The 14,846-nt window shown below is 46.6% G+C and overlaps 5 protein-coding genes across 5 annotated transcripts; 3 read left to right on the forward strand and 2 right to left on the reverse strand.

Annotated features, from left to right (window-relative positions):
- The first annotated feature begins 229 nt into the window (after positions 1 to 229).
- Positions 230 to 2,070, forward strand: FOMMEDRAFT_110486 (NAD-binding protein). Its single transcript, XM_007268218.1, has 9 exons — positions 230 to 398; positions 464 to 850; positions 919 to 1,252; positions 1,301 to 1,365; positions 1,425 to 1,533; positions 1,585 to 1,618; positions 1,679 to 1,716; positions 1,776 to 1,865; positions 1,922 to 2,070. Exons 2-9 carry the CDS (start codon positions 777 to 779, stop codon positions 1,961 to 1,963), a joined length of 786 nt encoding a protein of 261 aa, XP_007268280.1. The 5' UTR covers positions 230 to 398; positions 464 to 776; the 3' UTR covers positions 1,964 to 2,070.
- Positions 2,071 to 2,208: 138 nt separating this feature from the next.
- FOMMEDRAFT_21466 (uncharacterized protein) lies at positions 2,209 to 3,088 on the forward strand. The gene is made up of 2 exons (XM_007268219.1): positions 2,209 to 2,884; positions 2,936 to 3,088. The coding sequence occupies exon 1, from the start codon at positions 2,238 to 2,240 to the stop codon at positions 2,844 to 2,846; it is 609 nt and encodes a 202-aa protein (XP_007268281.1). The 5' UTR covers positions 2,209 to 2,237; the 3' UTR covers positions 2,847 to 2,884; positions 2,936 to 3,088.
- Positions 3,089 to 3,798: 710 nt separating this feature from the next.
- FOMMEDRAFT_21467 (aldehyde dehydrogenase) lies at positions 3,799 to 8,372 on the reverse strand. The gene is made up of 22 exons (XM_007268220.1): positions 8,277 to 8,372; positions 8,152 to 8,225; positions 8,063 to 8,104; positions 7,774 to 8,004; positions 7,597 to 7,708; positions 7,445 to 7,531; positions 7,339 to 7,390; positions 7,186 to 7,280; positions 7,056 to 7,136; positions 6,811 to 7,000; positions 6,508 to 6,761; positions 6,291 to 6,451; positions 6,170 to 6,228; positions 5,558 to 6,113; positions 5,389 to 5,505; positions 5,116 to 5,333; positions 4,983 to 5,050; positions 4,783 to 4,921; positions 4,403 to 4,715; positions 4,285 to 4,343; positions 4,224 to 4,228; positions 3,799 to 4,171 (listed from the first exon to the last, which is right to left on the reverse strand). The coding sequence occupies exons 1-14, from the start codon at positions 8,307 to 8,309 to the stop codon at positions 6,010 to 6,012; spliced, it is 1,575 nt and encodes a 524-aa protein (XP_007268282.1). The 5' UTR covers positions 8,310 to 8,372; the 3' UTR covers positions 3,799 to 4,171; positions 4,224 to 4,228; positions 4,285 to 4,343; positions 4,403 to 4,715; positions 4,783 to 4,921; positions 4,983 to 5,050; positions 5,116 to 5,333; positions 5,389 to 5,505; positions 5,558 to 6,009.
- A 68-nt stretch (positions 8,373 to 8,440) lies between these two features.
- On the reverse strand, positions 8,441 to 10,815 carry FOMMEDRAFT_21470 (uncharacterized protein). Its single transcript, XM_007268221.1, has 3 exons — positions 9,782 to 10,815; positions 8,939 to 9,722; positions 8,441 to 8,871 (listed from the first exon to the last, which is right to left on the reverse strand). The coding sequence occupies exons 1-2, from the start codon at positions 10,249 to 10,251 to the stop codon at positions 8,966 to 8,968; spliced, it is 1,227 nt and encodes a 408-aa protein (XP_007268283.1). The 5' UTR covers positions 10,252 to 10,815; the 3' UTR covers positions 8,441 to 8,871; positions 8,939 to 8,965.
- Positions 10,816 to 12,185: 1,370 nt separating this feature from the next.
- FOMMEDRAFT_135281 (MFS general substrate transporter) lies at positions 12,186 to 14,836 on the forward strand (the record flags this gene model as incomplete). Its single annotated transcript, XM_007268222.1, has 15 exons — positions 12,186 to 12,239; positions 12,298 to 12,354; positions 12,420 to 12,466; positions 12,516 to 12,577; positions 12,788 to 12,954; positions 13,005 to 13,051; positions 13,101 to 13,123; positions 13,187 to 13,210; positions 13,260 to 13,436; positions 13,489 to 13,668; positions 13,752 to 13,803; positions 13,866 to 13,920; positions 14,266 to 14,344; positions 14,563 to 14,644; positions 14,695 to 14,836. 15 exons carry the CDS (start codon positions 12,186 to 12,188, stop codon positions 14,834 to 14,836), a joined length of 1,248 nt encoding a protein of 415 aa, XP_007268284.1.
- Positions 14,837 to 14,846: the final 10 nt, after the last annotated feature.

A 14,846-nucleotide genomic window follows, 5' to 3' on the forward strand; every position in this document is an offset into this window, starting at 1 on the left:
AGGAGGGGGGTCGCCGCTTTGTAGGTCGGTAATTTATGACGAGACCATCGGATTTTAGTGCCGTGGCTCGGTGGCTGTACACTGTACAAAATATGCCTCATTAGTAAGCATGAGCCATATCTGCGACTGCCACGACTATTTTTAGTCATCCCCTTATTGATCTGCGACGTTGCAGCCGCTCTATGGGTAATCTACATTCCCCGACATCTTGCCCTCGTTCTCACAGAAACGGATAATCTACCTGATGTTAAATCCTCCGGTCTTCGTCGCATCAATCTGTCCTCACTGTCTCTTGTCTGGCACAGGCGTTAATTAGTCCTGCGAAACCGGAAGAGACCTCATCGACTGCGAATAAAACTGAAGGACGGCTGTTTCGAGACTCAGTAAACTCTAAAATGGTATGCATCCGACGCATCGCTACCCATACACGTGCTTATGTAGAAGTGCCGTTCAATTATAAAAGTATATGCATTTATCTACGGATCCTGTATAAATTATTAGAAATCCTTCTGGATTAACGTCGGTATGAATCTCCGCCTGTTATCGCGCAGGTGCTGCGGCGTAACTCCGATCTGGAGAGTAGCAGCTATCCTTGGCCGCTGCATGTATTTACTAAGGCGCTGCCGAGGCTAACATTGTACTGCCGGGGGAAATCCTATCTGAGGATCACGTTTTCGTAATTTGCAGAGTATGATACATCATTGAATGATTTCTCATCCCCGTTCCCAGAAGTACAGATCCCGTTGCAAGTGCCGTCCGGTTTCACCGGTCACATCATGACGTCCTCCGCGACTGATTCACGTAGCTCAGAGGCTTTGAAAGGGAAGCTTGCTCTAATCACAGGTTGCACGTATGTGCATACATGAATGGACTATTCGCAGAAAACGTTAAATATACTAATTGACTCCCTAATTATAGCGGAGGCATTGGACATGCCACAGCATTGAGACTTGCCGGAGTCGGTTGCAGTATCGCAGTGCATTATAATTCCGCCCAAAGTATTGCAGTTGAGCTTGCAGCCAAACTGAGAGGTCTCGGAGTTCGTGCAGCGTCCTTCCAAGCTGACCTTTCCTCGTATGATGGGGTCCGTGCACTTCACGCTGCAGTTGTCTCCTCCTTGGGAAACCCGGATATTCTCTTCAACAATGCAGGAGTGACTACGAAAGTCATCGGTGCGGATGGTAATATAGAAGATATCTCACCAGAAGCATTTGAAATGACTTGGCGGACGAACACCGGGACGCATTATTTAGTCCGTCCTTCTCATCCTCCGTTGTTATCTCGCGTAACTCTTTAACAGCTCACGCAGCTATGCATTCCACATATGGTCTCACAGAAGTTCGGACGGATCATCTTTTGTTCTAGGCAAGTAGGAGTTGGATATGCATAGTGTAAGTGACCTTATTAATTTATGCTTCAAATAGTGTTGCTGCAGGAACCGGCGGGGTGATCGGTCCGCATTATGCTTCTTCAAAGTCTGCCATGCATGGTCTCGTACACTGGATTGCTTCGAGATACGCAAAGGATGGACTGGTACGTTTCATCTGTACGATATGCACATATGTCTAATATTGGATTCCTTAGACATGCAATGCAGTTGCGCCAGCTCTGATAACTGGTGAGAAATCTGTTCATATTGTTCTTGGTTCAGTAATGGATGTCAATTTATTATCCACAGAAACGACCATGTTTGCAAACCCCAAAGAAGAGCTTAGAGTGAGTCATGGAATGCAAACTTGAATATAATAGGATGCTCGCTAATTATCACGCTTAAGGCACGGATTCCAGTTGGACGGTTTGGAGTGCCCGATGAAATTGCATCGGTAATCGAGCTCCTTATTACAAACGCGTACCTCACGAATAAGGTTAGCGGACAACTGCATTGGATGCAGAAATTTTGTATGCTGACGAAGAGCTGTAGATAATTGTTGCTGATGGCGGATGGACTCCATCTGCGTTTTAATGTGCTATATTGAAATAGATAAATGAGAAAAAGGAAGTCGATGAATAGGAGACATCTAGGATGTACTGGATATTTGCTTATGTAATATATAGTCAAATTGAACTTTGTTGCCATAAGTGGATATGAGCAAACGTGTAAGTAGTATTTGAAGCCCGATTGACACTAGGAGTCTAGGATAGACCTCAATAACAATGACTAACAGTGCTGTGTTCAACGACTTGACCTTGCTCGCCATCATCGCAAAACCACTTCTGACCGCATCCGTTGTCGACCGATGGCCGAATCAAAATGGCCTATAACGCAACTTGCAGCGCATGAATTCGTCAACTGCGCTGGTTCGATTTTATTTCGACCACCAACCAACGACAGTCCACTGCAAGTTTGCCTTCTGCATCACCTCACAAAGGGCGAATGGCTACTCCCCAAGGGCAGGCAGGACCAGGGTGAATCCCTCGCTCAGGCAGCGATCCGTGAGACGTACGAGGAAACGAGTTATGCGTGCGAGCTTCTCCCCGTGGATATGATGACACGCTCGCCGTCTTCAGGTGCCGACATGAAGGACCACCCTCATTTCGTACGCGCCTGCACCGAGCCTTTCACAGTGTCAATTCGCCATGTTGCCGAACGCGATTTAAAATTCATTTGGTGGTTCATTTCGCGCACAACGGGAAGCGATGCGGGAAAGCGTACCGGCACTCAGATGCTTAGCGAAAACTTCGAATCGAGGTTTTGGCCAGTGGATGTAGACGTGGAAAACCAGGAGGAACTAGACAAGGTTGCGGAAAAGCTGTCGTATGCCAACGATAGACAGATTGTGAAAATGGCCATCAAGTTGGTATTTGCAACGTATCCAGAGTGGTTCTCTAAGAGGAAAATTGGATAAGCCACTATCCTTTCCTGTTTACTGCTGGCGTGTTTAGAGTAAGCCTCTCTCTTTTCCTATTCGCTGCGCTTATTAAACTTTCTCCTTAGTTACTGTGTTCATACTGGACGATACATATATACATTTCTTTTTTTGCACCTCACCAAGTGGATTCAAGCGATCACCGGAAATCACGCGAATACCGTGTCAGCAAATCAATGTGTTATACTGCTCAGAGAATTTGATCCTCGGAGCCATCTGGCTTTTGTCACCCCCGCACGACTTTGGCTAGTTTCATAGAACGATTTCTTTCTTTTCCGGACCGCTCTGCAAACGCATTTATCCTGATAAGCTACGACTATCGAATGAAAGAGGCATCCCGGGCAATTCATTTCCAGTTCTCTGGCTATTTGGAGCACATGTTTAACTCAACATGCGGACGAATTAAAAACATTTGGTTCTACATCTCGCTTGTCAAGTGTTAGTCTTCGCGCGGTGTTCGCAGAGCGATGTACGTCAAGTTTTCATGGCCTTGTTATCAGAGCCAAATGTGTATCACCGATTTCGCCGATGGTCTCTACAACACGAGCCTGGATGCTGCAAACCAACAAGGTGAGCATACCAACTGACTTGCGAAACGTATATTTCTTCCAAGATTACATTTGGAGGAACGGTGAGCGATTTACTTTACCCTGCGTGATGCTTCCGTGACTTTTGACGCGCCCGATGATCGCTTTCGGCTGCGGTACCGATACATTTCCGCACGTCGGCATTGTCAACAACAAGTACCTTCTGACTTATTTCGAGCTTCTTGTTTCCACATATAGGTTGTTTATCCTAGGGCTATCGAAATAGCATAGGGCCGATCTGTCGGAGCGCCCTGGACAAGTCCTTCTCTGCCCGCTGCTTTAAGATCACCCACCCGAGTCCGCCGCATCGCTCCCTTCGACACGCGCAAGTGGTGGCGTTTTCGTTGCTTCTCATATACAATGTGGCCGATTGGGTTTACACTGGAAGCAGTATAAAAGGTCGACCCTTCCTGACTGGATGTGGTGTTGCTGCCCATTCTGTGCAGCAATTTCAAAAAGCCTTTACTAGGTCTCTTCGTGATTAGCCCTTTTTCTCAACCAAATCTACATCCGTGATCGTCAACTAGTCTTGGTTTTTGTTCAAGGCACACTTTTCGGTCATGCCTTCGAAATCCGCCTCTTCTAACTCCGAGTCTTCGGTGATTGAAGTAATCATTGTCGGATGTGGTTTTGCGGGCCTCGCATGTGCAATAGAGTCAAGGCGCAAAGGCCACAAAGTCATTCTATTGGAGAAGCGTCACTCTCTAGAGAATTTAGGTAAAGTGTATTACTCCTTACTTGACTGCAGTTGATTGATTTCTTCGTATAGGAGATGTAAGCTTCCGAGTCTCTTTACTGACCAGTCTTTCGAGTAATAAGTTATTCAATAGGTAATTTCATTTGCTACGAATACTGGACGCTTGTTTGAGAAATGGGGACTAGGAGAACAGTTCGTCTTCAACACGTATTCGCTGTGACTTCCTCAGGGTTTGATGTTTTCCTGATCAGGTTAATGGACATTTGCACGCAACACCCCCACATGTATATGCATAACTTTTGCGGGAGAGTGATCAATAAACAGGTGCTTCCGCAACGGTTATACGGATCAAACTCGTACAATGGTCGTCGCGGGGAGATCCATGAGATTCTTCTCAAATACGCCAAGAAAATGGGGGTTGACGTCCGATTTGGTCAGGACGTCACGGATTATTGGGAAGATCCAGAGAGTGGTAAAGCTGGTGTAATTGTGAATAGTGAAAGATTAGAAGTAGACATCGTGGTCGGCGCTGATGGCGCCAGAAGTCGTGCGCGAGAGCTTGTTCTGGTTGGTACTTCTTTACACGTTCGGTACTTGTTCTCCCCAAGTAAATTCAACTTAAAACGTAAAACAGGGCCATCAGGACAAAGCCAAGCCCTCTGACTATGCGGTTTATAGGGCATGGTTTAACTCAAGAGAACGAGGCATCGACAAAGATCCTTTAACGAGCTTCTTTTGCGAGGAAGGTGGTGCGTTCCACGGTTGGGTCGGTGAGTCTGTATCGTTATCAGTATGTCTTAACGAGAAGGATTCGAACATACTTTACCCCAGGAAAGGATGTGCACATGCTGGCCATGTCATTTAAGAATGGCGAAGAGATGTGCTGGGTCTTGACACATAGGTAATCAAATTTTCTGGAACATTATGCACGCGGCTGATACATGGTTTCAACTACCCCTCTGACAGAGATGATTACGACGTCGACGAATCATGGTCGTTCCCCGGAAAGATTTCCGAGGTTCTTTCCTACGTCGAGGGCTGGGACCCTCGCTGCCGTGCAATAATAGAGAAGGCACCTTCCTGTATCGATTGGAAGCTCGTGTATCGTGACCCCTTACCAACGTGGGTCAGTTCGGGCGGAAGAACTGTCATTATCGGCGATGCTGCGCACACTTTCCTTCCGTACGTTTCTTACTTATTTTGCAACATTCAAAGTATGCTAACGATCGACACTCAGAACGAGTGTTCAGGGTGCATCCCAGGGTGTGGAGGATGGTGTGGCGCTCGCTACAGTTCTGGAGCGTGCGGGGAAGAAGGATATTCCATTGGCATTGAGAGTATTTGAGCACATCAGGTAATTTTTTCCAATCATTTGAAATTGATCCGATTTGACCAATGTATTGTAGGTACGACCGCGTCCTTCGTGCTCAACTACAAGGCGTCTCAACTCGGGACAACTTTCACAAGAGTCCTGATTCACGAGCCGAGGACGAAGAGGTTTCCATCCCATTCCCAGAGTGGCTGCTTAACTTCGATGCGGAACAGAACGCCAAGGAAATGTATGAGAAAGTAGCACAGAGCATATTGGATAATGGTTACAGACGACCTTCAGAGCAACTTCTGGCGTGTTGTGGGAGCCTGTAGTCGAAGTCAAACTGTGTCCTCCCCTGGACATAGAAGTCGCAGCGTATCTGTTAAAGATCAATACCAGGACATTTCTACATGCTCACTGTATACCCTTGAAATGATCGGCTTTAGACACGACGCAAGTTTCATTTCAATGCTTTCCATCAGTATTTATTTACATCCATCCATCCATGCGTTCCATGTTATTTAACGGTATTCACGCGCAACGCTGTCATCCATATCGTTTTGCGTTTCCTTCCTCTGCAAACCAGTCTCCTGCTGTTCTCGATTCTTCCGTACTAGCAATGTTGACTATGATGGACTTGCTTTGAGTATCTTCCAGATAAATGACAGTTAATGGATGACAATATCGAGCGTGAGTAGGTACCTACAAGATTCATACGCCTCAAGTCCATTCTCCCTACCGACACCGCTCTGTTTCATGCCACCCCTGTCGCCTCATATGCATCAGAAAACCATGGATAAGACAAAAAGAGCCGAAAAGGAACAAACCAAGGCGAGCTGGGGTCGTTTCGATGGTGAGTATTTACCCATACAAGTCCTGCTTGAATTTCTTCCGCGACTCGATGTGCTCTTGAAAGATTTGATGTCCAGATGCCTGCTCCAAGACCGTATTTACAATCGTTTGCCAGCCGGATCCCTTCCTCTTCGGTCTACATAAGTCAACTCTATAAATATTTGCGGCTGAAGAACGGAGGAAAGGACCCACTGAGAAAGTCTTGACAACGATAACAGGACCAAATATTTCCTCTTGCCAGAGTTCGTCCGTTGTATCAATATCAGTAACTATCGTCGGAGCGAAGAAACTTCCTTTCGATAGGTCGAAGCCGTCTAACGGAGACAGGCCGTGTAACCGGTTGCCTCCGAGCAAGACGGTCCCGGATGTGCGATTGACCATGTCGGCAATTCTCTGTAGATGATGCATCGATATGATCGTACCCATACTCGACTTCGGATTTAACGCTAAAATAATATTTTAGGATCAAATTAATAATCTAGGAGGGACTCGTACGATTTCCTATCCTTTGAGTAATGGATTTAGTCTTTTCCACAAGTGTAGACATAAACTTGTCGTAAATATTCTCGTGCACGATTATACGAGCACCTGAAACGCATGTCTGCCCTGACGCAACAAATGCAGCAAACGCCGTCCCATTAACGGCCATTTCAAGATCAGCATCGTTAAACATTACTATTGGGGCCTTTAAAGAAGAAACGTTATGACAGAGATAGTACTTGGAGAGATGTAACACATACTTTTCCCCCGAGTTCCGCAGTATAATACGCGAGATTTGAAGAGACTATGCTCCCGAGTTCTCGACCTACTTTAGTGCCTCCCTAATCAAATACTCATGAGAGTCTCTCTTAGACAACAATTCGACCTTACCGTAATGTCGACTTTTGATATCGAAGGGTTGGAACAGAGATCTTTGCCCGTTGTATGTCCAAGGCCAGGGAGCACAGTGAGTACACCGTCTGGCACTGTGGAAGAAAACGTGCATGAGAGAAAACCAATGATTATTGTGGCCGTTCAACTTACACCCAGAATCACTTGCCAATTGAGCAAACTCGAGCACAGATATAGGAGCTAACTGGAATTGCAAGTGTCAGAAACATCTGCAGCCTATATGACAATGCAAACTTACTTCGGAAGGCTTGACGATAACGCTATTTCCTGCGGCAAGGGCGGGAGCGAGTTTCTTCACTGCAATGAGAAGCGGATGATTGAAAGGCTATATTGGAACAGATAAGTGAATAATTAGTATTCCCGGTGTATCCCCTCCGGGTGCAACATTACCGTTATCTGCGCAACGACACCCAAGGGCACTCGTTTGACGTAGTTTAGTAGTTTTCCTTGAGTGGGTGCAACAAAATCCTCGCGCGTCCTAAGCAGTGCAGCATAATAATCTCTGTAATGTACAATCCAAGTCAACAAACCGAACTGAGAATACGTTTACTGGGGGAACAGGCTGACAGCCATTCAGGAAGTCGACCGACTTGTGCGGCCATTTCTCGGATTGCACGGCCAGTCTGCATGGACTCTATCTCGACGAAGTCAGGCATCCTCGCTTCAAGGGCACGGGCGAGGCGCGAAAGTACGATTGAACGTTCATGTGCTGGCTTGCGTGACCAGACGCCGGACGAGAAAACCTCATTCGCTTTACGCACTGCATAATCAACGAGCTCCTTTGAGGCAGATAATACTCTTGTTTGCACGGTCAGAGCCTTCAACATTGAAATGCAACGCTACGACTGGAACATACGAGCAGATCTCCTCTCCGTCAGCAGGATTGACGATAGTTAACCTTAATCGTGATTAGTTCGTTTCTCGCTGAACCAGAAGACAGCATACTTTTCATTAGTTTGTGCCGTTCCGATATTTTGAGGAATCGACGAATTTCCAAGATACGGAACATAGAGATTTCTCTGCGGACCTGAGTATTCACATCTTGAAGCAAGTTGGCAATATACACTAACGAATTTGAAGGACCCTATACTTGTTGGTCTCATGGAGAAGCACGGAGGCTAGTTAAGCTCAAAGCACTGACTTGTTTACTAAGTACCTTGAACCGACTTGCAGTGGTGCACATGCAGGATGAGGGAAACCAACTGAATCACTAAAAGATACGCATCACGTGCCCAAGAAGACAACAACATATATAAAATCGCTTGTCGAATAGTACATGGTTAAAAACTGCGTATCCTAAGCCAGCTATTTACGGCGTTGAGCAGAGAGACAGCACGAGCTAGCAATGGGTATCACTGTGACTACGACGATAAGCAAGGAAGCGAAGGTAACAAGGGGTATATCACAAAACCGTGGACCAGATCGAATAAAGAAGAATAACACACCTCAAGCTTTCTCCACAACGTAATACACAAACATACAACCCGTATGAAAGGAGTCAAACAAATTTGGTCAAGAGGAGTTGGGTAGTTATAGAGTAAAAGCATAGACATGGACGGCATAAATGGAACAGCCGCTGTGTTCCACCAGGGATCGGAGCGAGTCAGGGCAAATGAAGTACCAGCATCGTGAAAAGACGTGGTATCGACAGTATCGATTACCGATCTAGCGGTACCGGTGATAACGTGTGAGCATGCTGCGTATCTGTCTGTAAGAAGAAATCGCTACTCACTGCCATTCATAAATAGGTAAATGGGAGCTAGTGAGCCATTCCGGGTGCACGAACAGCAGCAGAATAATAGGATGTGTAATCGTTCGGCGCCATATTTATGGATTGATTTTCACCAACGGCGGGTTCTGTGTATGCGGTGTCGGAGTTCCATGTCGTCTCCGATCGCAAACCCGAACTCTGCATTGGGGGCTTGCGTCCCTCAGTAGCGGATCTGAAAGCTCCGTATCCCGCATGATTACTAGCCACGGAGGTACGGTTTGATCCCGAACCTGGCTTCGGGGGAGGACCAAATCCATAGTCAACAGCAGAATAATCGATGTTCATGTTGTGAGCTCCAGCGTGGGAAACAGCATTCGCAGATAAGCTGCTCATATCAGAGACATAATAATCACCATCGCCATCGCCATTGCCATTGCCTCCGGAAGTACCACCAAGGTCATTTCTTGACGTATATTCCTTATACTCTGTGTCAAAGATGTCAAGTTCTTGGTTGCGCCTTCTCCTACGTAAGAAAACGACAACGGCAGTGATACCGGCAACTGCGACGATGCCGAGGGCGGTAAATGTCCCTGCCATTGCCCCGGGATTTGAGAGAAAACCTTTGCTAGAAGCCGCATCAGTGCTAGACGCCTCGGCGCTAGTCTGCACGGCATCGCTAAATGACGATGTCGTAGAAATTTTGCCCTGAACGTTGGTGGCAGGGACAATCGAAGTAGCGGTGGAAATCGGAGTACTCGAGATTCGCAGCGTTGTCGTCGAACTCGATGAAAAGGTAGTGCTTGACCTGTCAGAATAGTTATCAACAGTCTGTATCACGAAAGCTGGGAAGAAGAAACAACGAACGATGTCCTAGAGGTCGTTGAACTAACTCTCGTGCTCGAAGAAGTCGAGATAGTGGACGAAGACGATACACTCAAGGACGTCGTAGAACTAGCCTCAGTTGTAGTGACTGTGCTCGAAGGCGCCGGGCGGCTTGGTGAGAACGAGCGAGTAGGAGATGGAGCGGATGCCGAAGCGCCGTTGTTACCAGACGGTGTAGAACTCGGCGTCTCGTTCACCGAGCTCGACCTTGTTCTTGTAGGACCAGGGAGAATGGGATTGTCATCTGCATTGCCAGTGTTGTCACCATCTTGCCCGTCGCCCCCCTGCCTGGCAAAAAGAGAGCGCTTGGTTGCAGCAAAATGTCGTGAATGGCGTGCGATCACGCCCGGAGATGGGTCCGCATATCCCTGGACGAAAAGGACGAAGAAGGAGAGTGATATTAGGACGGCAAGTGGAAGGACTGTAGAGATGCGCCCAGTAGGAGACCGCATCGTCGGTTAGATACAAAGCAAAAGAATGGCTGAGCTGTGCTGCTCGTCGTGGACGACTGTCAAGCGAGGAGAGTTACGACTTTTGATGGTGTCGCTTGCGCCAATATCGCGTGGGAAATCAATTTTCGGCACGACCCGCTCGCAGAAAACCGTTGACCACCGCTGCAGCGCGCGCTAAACGATGTTCAGTTCGAATCGTCAGAGTGAAGCTGGAAACCAACATTCGTGAAACATGCTGTTGGTTTTGTCTACCACCATCGCGTCCTCCACCTGCCGACTCGGCTGTCCTTTCTCTATGGTCTGCCGTGATCTCCCACATTTCGTTGCCATATTTATCTCCTTTTCTGCTACTTTCCGAACGTATCCTGATTGACCTCCTACGCGAGTTGCGGTAAGACTGGAGTTTCTGAACAAGTCGACGCTGCCCAAATGTGGTGTTTCACCATGAAGATGCTGCAAGACGCGTCGGAAGAAGGCGTGTTCTAATGGGCGAGCGGTCAACGACTGTGCCAGTGCTGCAATTACTCTGGTTGCTTTGCATAATAGAGGTGACGAGTGGAGAGAAAGAGGGGGGGGGGCATGGATTGCTGGTGATGCCGCCTTTGTGTATAAACGTTGCCAGCCATCTCGCCTTCTCCGTTCCTTGATACTGTAATCTGTTCCTCGGCCACCTGGACTCTGGACTCTGGAAAGTGATGATGTCTACTTGCCTGATGACACACCGCTGTGCTGAATACTTTATTATCTACTGAAGGTCGACGATTCCTGAGATATGCTGAACTTGTACAGGAATGACTATTCTAAGCCTCGATATCTTAACAATGTCAAGATTTATATTTCTCGAAGATGTCATGATTCACAGGTGTTACTCTATTTCTCTTCTTCTATTTTCATTTTTGTTTTTAATTCTTGATCCCCTTCGGATTCTTTCCAAGTTTCCGGCCTGCAGCTCTGCAAAAAAGTTCGTAGCGGGTATGGAAATTGCTTCCGATGGAAGTAGTATTATCGATGATTCTGGATTCATACTATCGGCATTCTCACAGGCTATGTAAAGAAGGTGTGTCCTTTACAAATGCGGATCTAGTCACTGACTTAGAACTCTCGGCAGAAGGCCGCGCTCTCTATTGATAATATTGAAAAGATTACGCGAAGGTGCATTTTGTCATTGGGTGACCATGTTTTCGATTTCTCGATCTCAGATAATTTTGGGCTTTCCCAACCCGACTGTCAGGTCCTTATCAGAAAAGGGTCTATCTGCTCTTCACATCCTCGTTCTTTCCATGGATAAGGTAAATGGATGAAGGCACCGAGCGGCAGCTAATTCTGGACCTCCCACATGTGTGCGAAAAACACCCGAACGTCTTTGCCCCCCTACCATCTATTCTTAGGGACACTCACTACGCCCATAGTGTCGGCATCAAGGAATCCATATCATGTTGACATTTGACGGAAGTGGACGACATTCACTGGTTCCCCACAAGTTTTCACGTAACTCCCGGTCTGACTAACACCAACTAGGCGAGAAAGACAACTGTATTGGGACAATTGATCTTCCGCTCCTCATTTAGGAGACGCACTTCAAGTGGTTGTTGGTTCCTTATTTTTTGAAATCCCGTGTGTGGTTCTTGATTTAACAATCGGAGCCAACAAAGTTAACTCTGATGGTGTCTCTCAACTTGCCCGGTGGACCGGTGGAAGTAAAATATGGGCGCGGTGCACATGGGAGGGAGATTTCAACGGAGAGATTGCAATTGGACACCCACCTTGATGGCTTTGCGCTGTTACGGGGGGTATCGCGGATGCCGTCGCTTACTACAAATAACCGTATAACGGCATGATATGAATGGATCACGAGTCCTCACCAGATTACCTTTTGCAAGAGCTATGGCTCAGCATATATAGTCGTCTCCTTCCGAAAGGCTCGGGTCTCTCCCATGCACATATCGTTGTGCCATGGCTCCGTCGTCACAGAAGAGCGAGCGCGAAACGTCAGCGGTGGAGACTGTCGCGCCTGTAGAGGATGAACTCTCGGACCATTACCAGAAGCTGACACGCAGGATATTGTTAAAGTTGGACCTTCATATTCTTCCTCCTTTGGCGTTGGTCAATAAGCTTTTTCAATTTGGTTCGAGAAGAGAATCTCTGATCAGCCGTTCTATCTTCCACAGTTATGGCTTGCAAACTTCATTGACAGAACCAACATAGGCAATGCGAGGTACACTGCTGTTCCTTCGCGGTGTAAATGATCTCATCCCTATTGCCAGGATTGCCGGATTGCAGACAGATACGCACCTGCATGGGAATCAGTTTAATACGGCACTAGCAGGTTTGGTCTTCTTCACTGCCGTAAGAATTCATTTACTGACAACCACTGACAACCACTGTAGTATTCTATGCTTCGTACGTCGTGCACTTTTTATAAAGTGACTTTCTTTATATTTAATTACTATATTCCCAATGCAAAGATATATTGTATCAGAGCTGCGTAAGTAATCAGAGTTCACCGATACGCTTCACGCTCACTCTCCTCCAATAGCATCCAACTGGATATTGAAACGCATGAAGCCCAATCGCTGGCTTCCATTTATTGTCATGGCCTGGGGCGTAGTGACTACGCTGAGTGGTCTCGTGCAAAGCTTCGGAGGACTCGTCGCTATTCGGGTAATGCTTGGTTTTTGTGAGGGTGGTTTACTTCCGGGAATCGTGGGTAGCATTTGAATGGGCTAATTCCGAAGTACTGAATACTGGTTCAGATACTGTATCTCAGCACCATCTACAAGAAGCACGAGCTACAACTCAGGTATGTGATCGCCATTGACTAAGAGGCCGATGAACTTACTATAATCAAGAGTCGGAATCTTCTATGCGTCCGGTAAGCACATAAGTTCTATTTCCACATGATACTTCATAGCAAGCTGACGCCATTAATGGCCAGCATCACTATCGGGTGCATTTGGAGGTAAGGAAAACATTTACGGCATAAATTATGAAATATTCACTTCGAATAGGTTTACTGGCTACAGCTATCATAAAAATGGAAGGAGTCGGTGGCCTCGCTGGATGGCGATGGATTTTCATACTCGAAGGCATTGCAACAATTCTTTTCGGAATCATTGCCGCTATCTTCCTTCCTGCTGACATTCAATCGAGTAAATTTCTGACGGCCGAGGAGAAAGCTTTTGCTTGTACGTATTACTTTTTCTTACACTCTCACCTATTTTTACGAAACCAAAATAGTGAGGCGCTTCCGAAGCGGCAACACTGCAGCATCGCATATTCCCTTATCCGAGGCTGCGCGCAAGATTCGGGAAGAGAAGGGCGAAATTGAGCATATTGGAAATCTGAAAACGGGTCGTGCCAGTCAGGAAGAGGTTTACCAAGAGGACGAACAATTCGAATGGGGTGAAGTCATTCGAGGTAAGTTATATTACAGAAATAGAAACTTTGCTAAATACGTGTATATATTCCAGGCTGCAAGGATATACAGACATGGCTAACAGGCTTCGCATATCTGGGCCTTATCGTTAGCCTGTATTCCTACTCCCTATTCTTGTGAGTTCTATTTTTCGATCACCCAAGATATTGGAAGGTTCTGAGGGATGGTCTGCAAATAGACCGACTATTATTGCTGGCCTGGGATTTTCTGGTGGTGCAGCTCAACTGCATACGGTTCCGCCATATGTGCCTGCAGTCGTTTTGACAGGTAAATTCACAGCTCTATCCGAAATTTTGGTACTCATAGTTTTCAAGTGGTCGTTGCTATCCTTGCAGACCGCCTCAAATGGAGGGGTCCCTTTATTCTTATATGTTTACCTATGACTATAGCTGGTATTGTCATTTCCCTTGTCTATTTAACATTCCGTCAGTCCTTACGGAAATGATTCATAGGTTATATCTTGGCGATTACAGCTAGCACTAATAACGGGCGTTATGCGGCGGTTTTCCTAATGGCTGCTGGAGTGTAAGTCCATTACTCATTATTTCTTACCTTGTTAACGAACTCGCACCTCATAGCTATCCTTCTGGACCTTGCATCCTATCTATTCTTCCAAACAACTCGAGTGGACATTACAAGAAGGCAACAACCACGTGAGTATTTTGTAGTATCGACAAGTCGCATTCATGCTAATGCTCCACCTAGTGCGTTGCAGTTAATGATTGCAAATACGGGGTAAATCAGTCTTTGTGTGCATGCTTCCGCTGCTAACGTGATTTCTTCAGAGGATTCATCGCGACATTCGCATACACAGCAGGTAAGTAATTTGTCCCGGCATACCTTTGCGTAATTGACATGTCGGGCTAATTTCATAGATGATGCGCCTCGGTATATTCGTGGACATTCTATTGCGCTCGCTTTCGTGTGCTTGGCCTGGATTTTAATCGCAGCTAATGTGTAAGCACTGAGTTCTGTTGCAACGAAGATATCCTAATTTTGTCAATCAGGGCATATTGTCACTGGGAGAATAAAGCACGGGCAGAGGGAAGACGACAGAAAAGCATAGAGGAATATCAGGAGTTGTGGGATGCAGGAAAGACTCGTGCTCCGATTGGTGACCGTAGTCCGGACTTCCGTTTCACTCTGTGACGCGATTGCG

Source organism: Fomitiporia mediterranea, assembly GCF_000271605.1.
Source record: "Fomitiporia mediterranea MF3/22 unplaced genomic scaffold FOMMEscaffold_8, whole genome shotgun sequence".
NCBI lineage: Eukaryota > Fungi > Basidiomycota > Agaricomycetes > Hymenochaetales > Hymenochaetaceae > Fomitiporia > Fomitiporia mediterranea.

What these genes read in the sequence shown, in the direction of transcription:
- FOMMEDRAFT_110486 (XM_007268218.1), top strand. Translation starts at nt 777, where the DNA reads ATGACGTCCTCCGCGACTGATTCACGTAGCTCAGAGGCTTTGAAAGGG. An exon ending in TGCGCCAGCTCTGATAACTG is followed by an intron (nt 1,619 to 1,678) that starts GTGAGAAATCTG and finishes TATTATCCACAG; the next exon opens with AAACGACCATGTTTGCAAAC. An exon ending in ACCCCAAAGAAGAGCTTAGA is followed by an intron (nt 1,717 to 1,775) that starts GTGAGTCATGGA and finishes ATCACGCTTAAG; the next exon opens with GCACGGATTCCAGTTGGACG.
- FOMMEDRAFT_21466 (XM_007268219.1), top strand. Translation starts at nt 2,238, where the DNA reads ATGGCCGAATCAAAATGGCCTATAACGCAACTTGCAGCGCATGAATTC.
- FOMMEDRAFT_21467 (XM_007268220.1), bottom strand. Translation starts at nt 8,309, where the DNA reads ATGAGACCAACAAGTATAGGGTCCTTCAAATTC. An exon ending in GTGTCGTTGCGCAGATAACG is followed by an intron (nt 7,532 to 7,596) that starts GTAATGTTGCAC and finishes GTTCCAATATAG; the next exon opens with CCTTTCAATCATCCGCTTCT. An exon ending in TATCAAAAGTCGACATTACG is followed by an intron (nt 7,137 to 7,185) that starts GTAAGGTCGAAT and finishes GTATTTGATTAG; the next exon opens with GGAGGCACTAAAGTAGGTCG.
- FOMMEDRAFT_21470 (XM_007268221.1), bottom strand. Translation starts at nt 10,251, where the DNA reads ATGCGGTCTCCTACTGGGCGCATCTCTACAGTCCTTCCACTTGCCGTC. An exon ending in TCAACGACCTCTAGGACATC is followed by an intron (nt 9,723 to 9,781) that starts GTTCGTTGTTTC and finishes CTATTCTGACAG; the next exon opens with GTCAAGCACTACCTTTTCAT.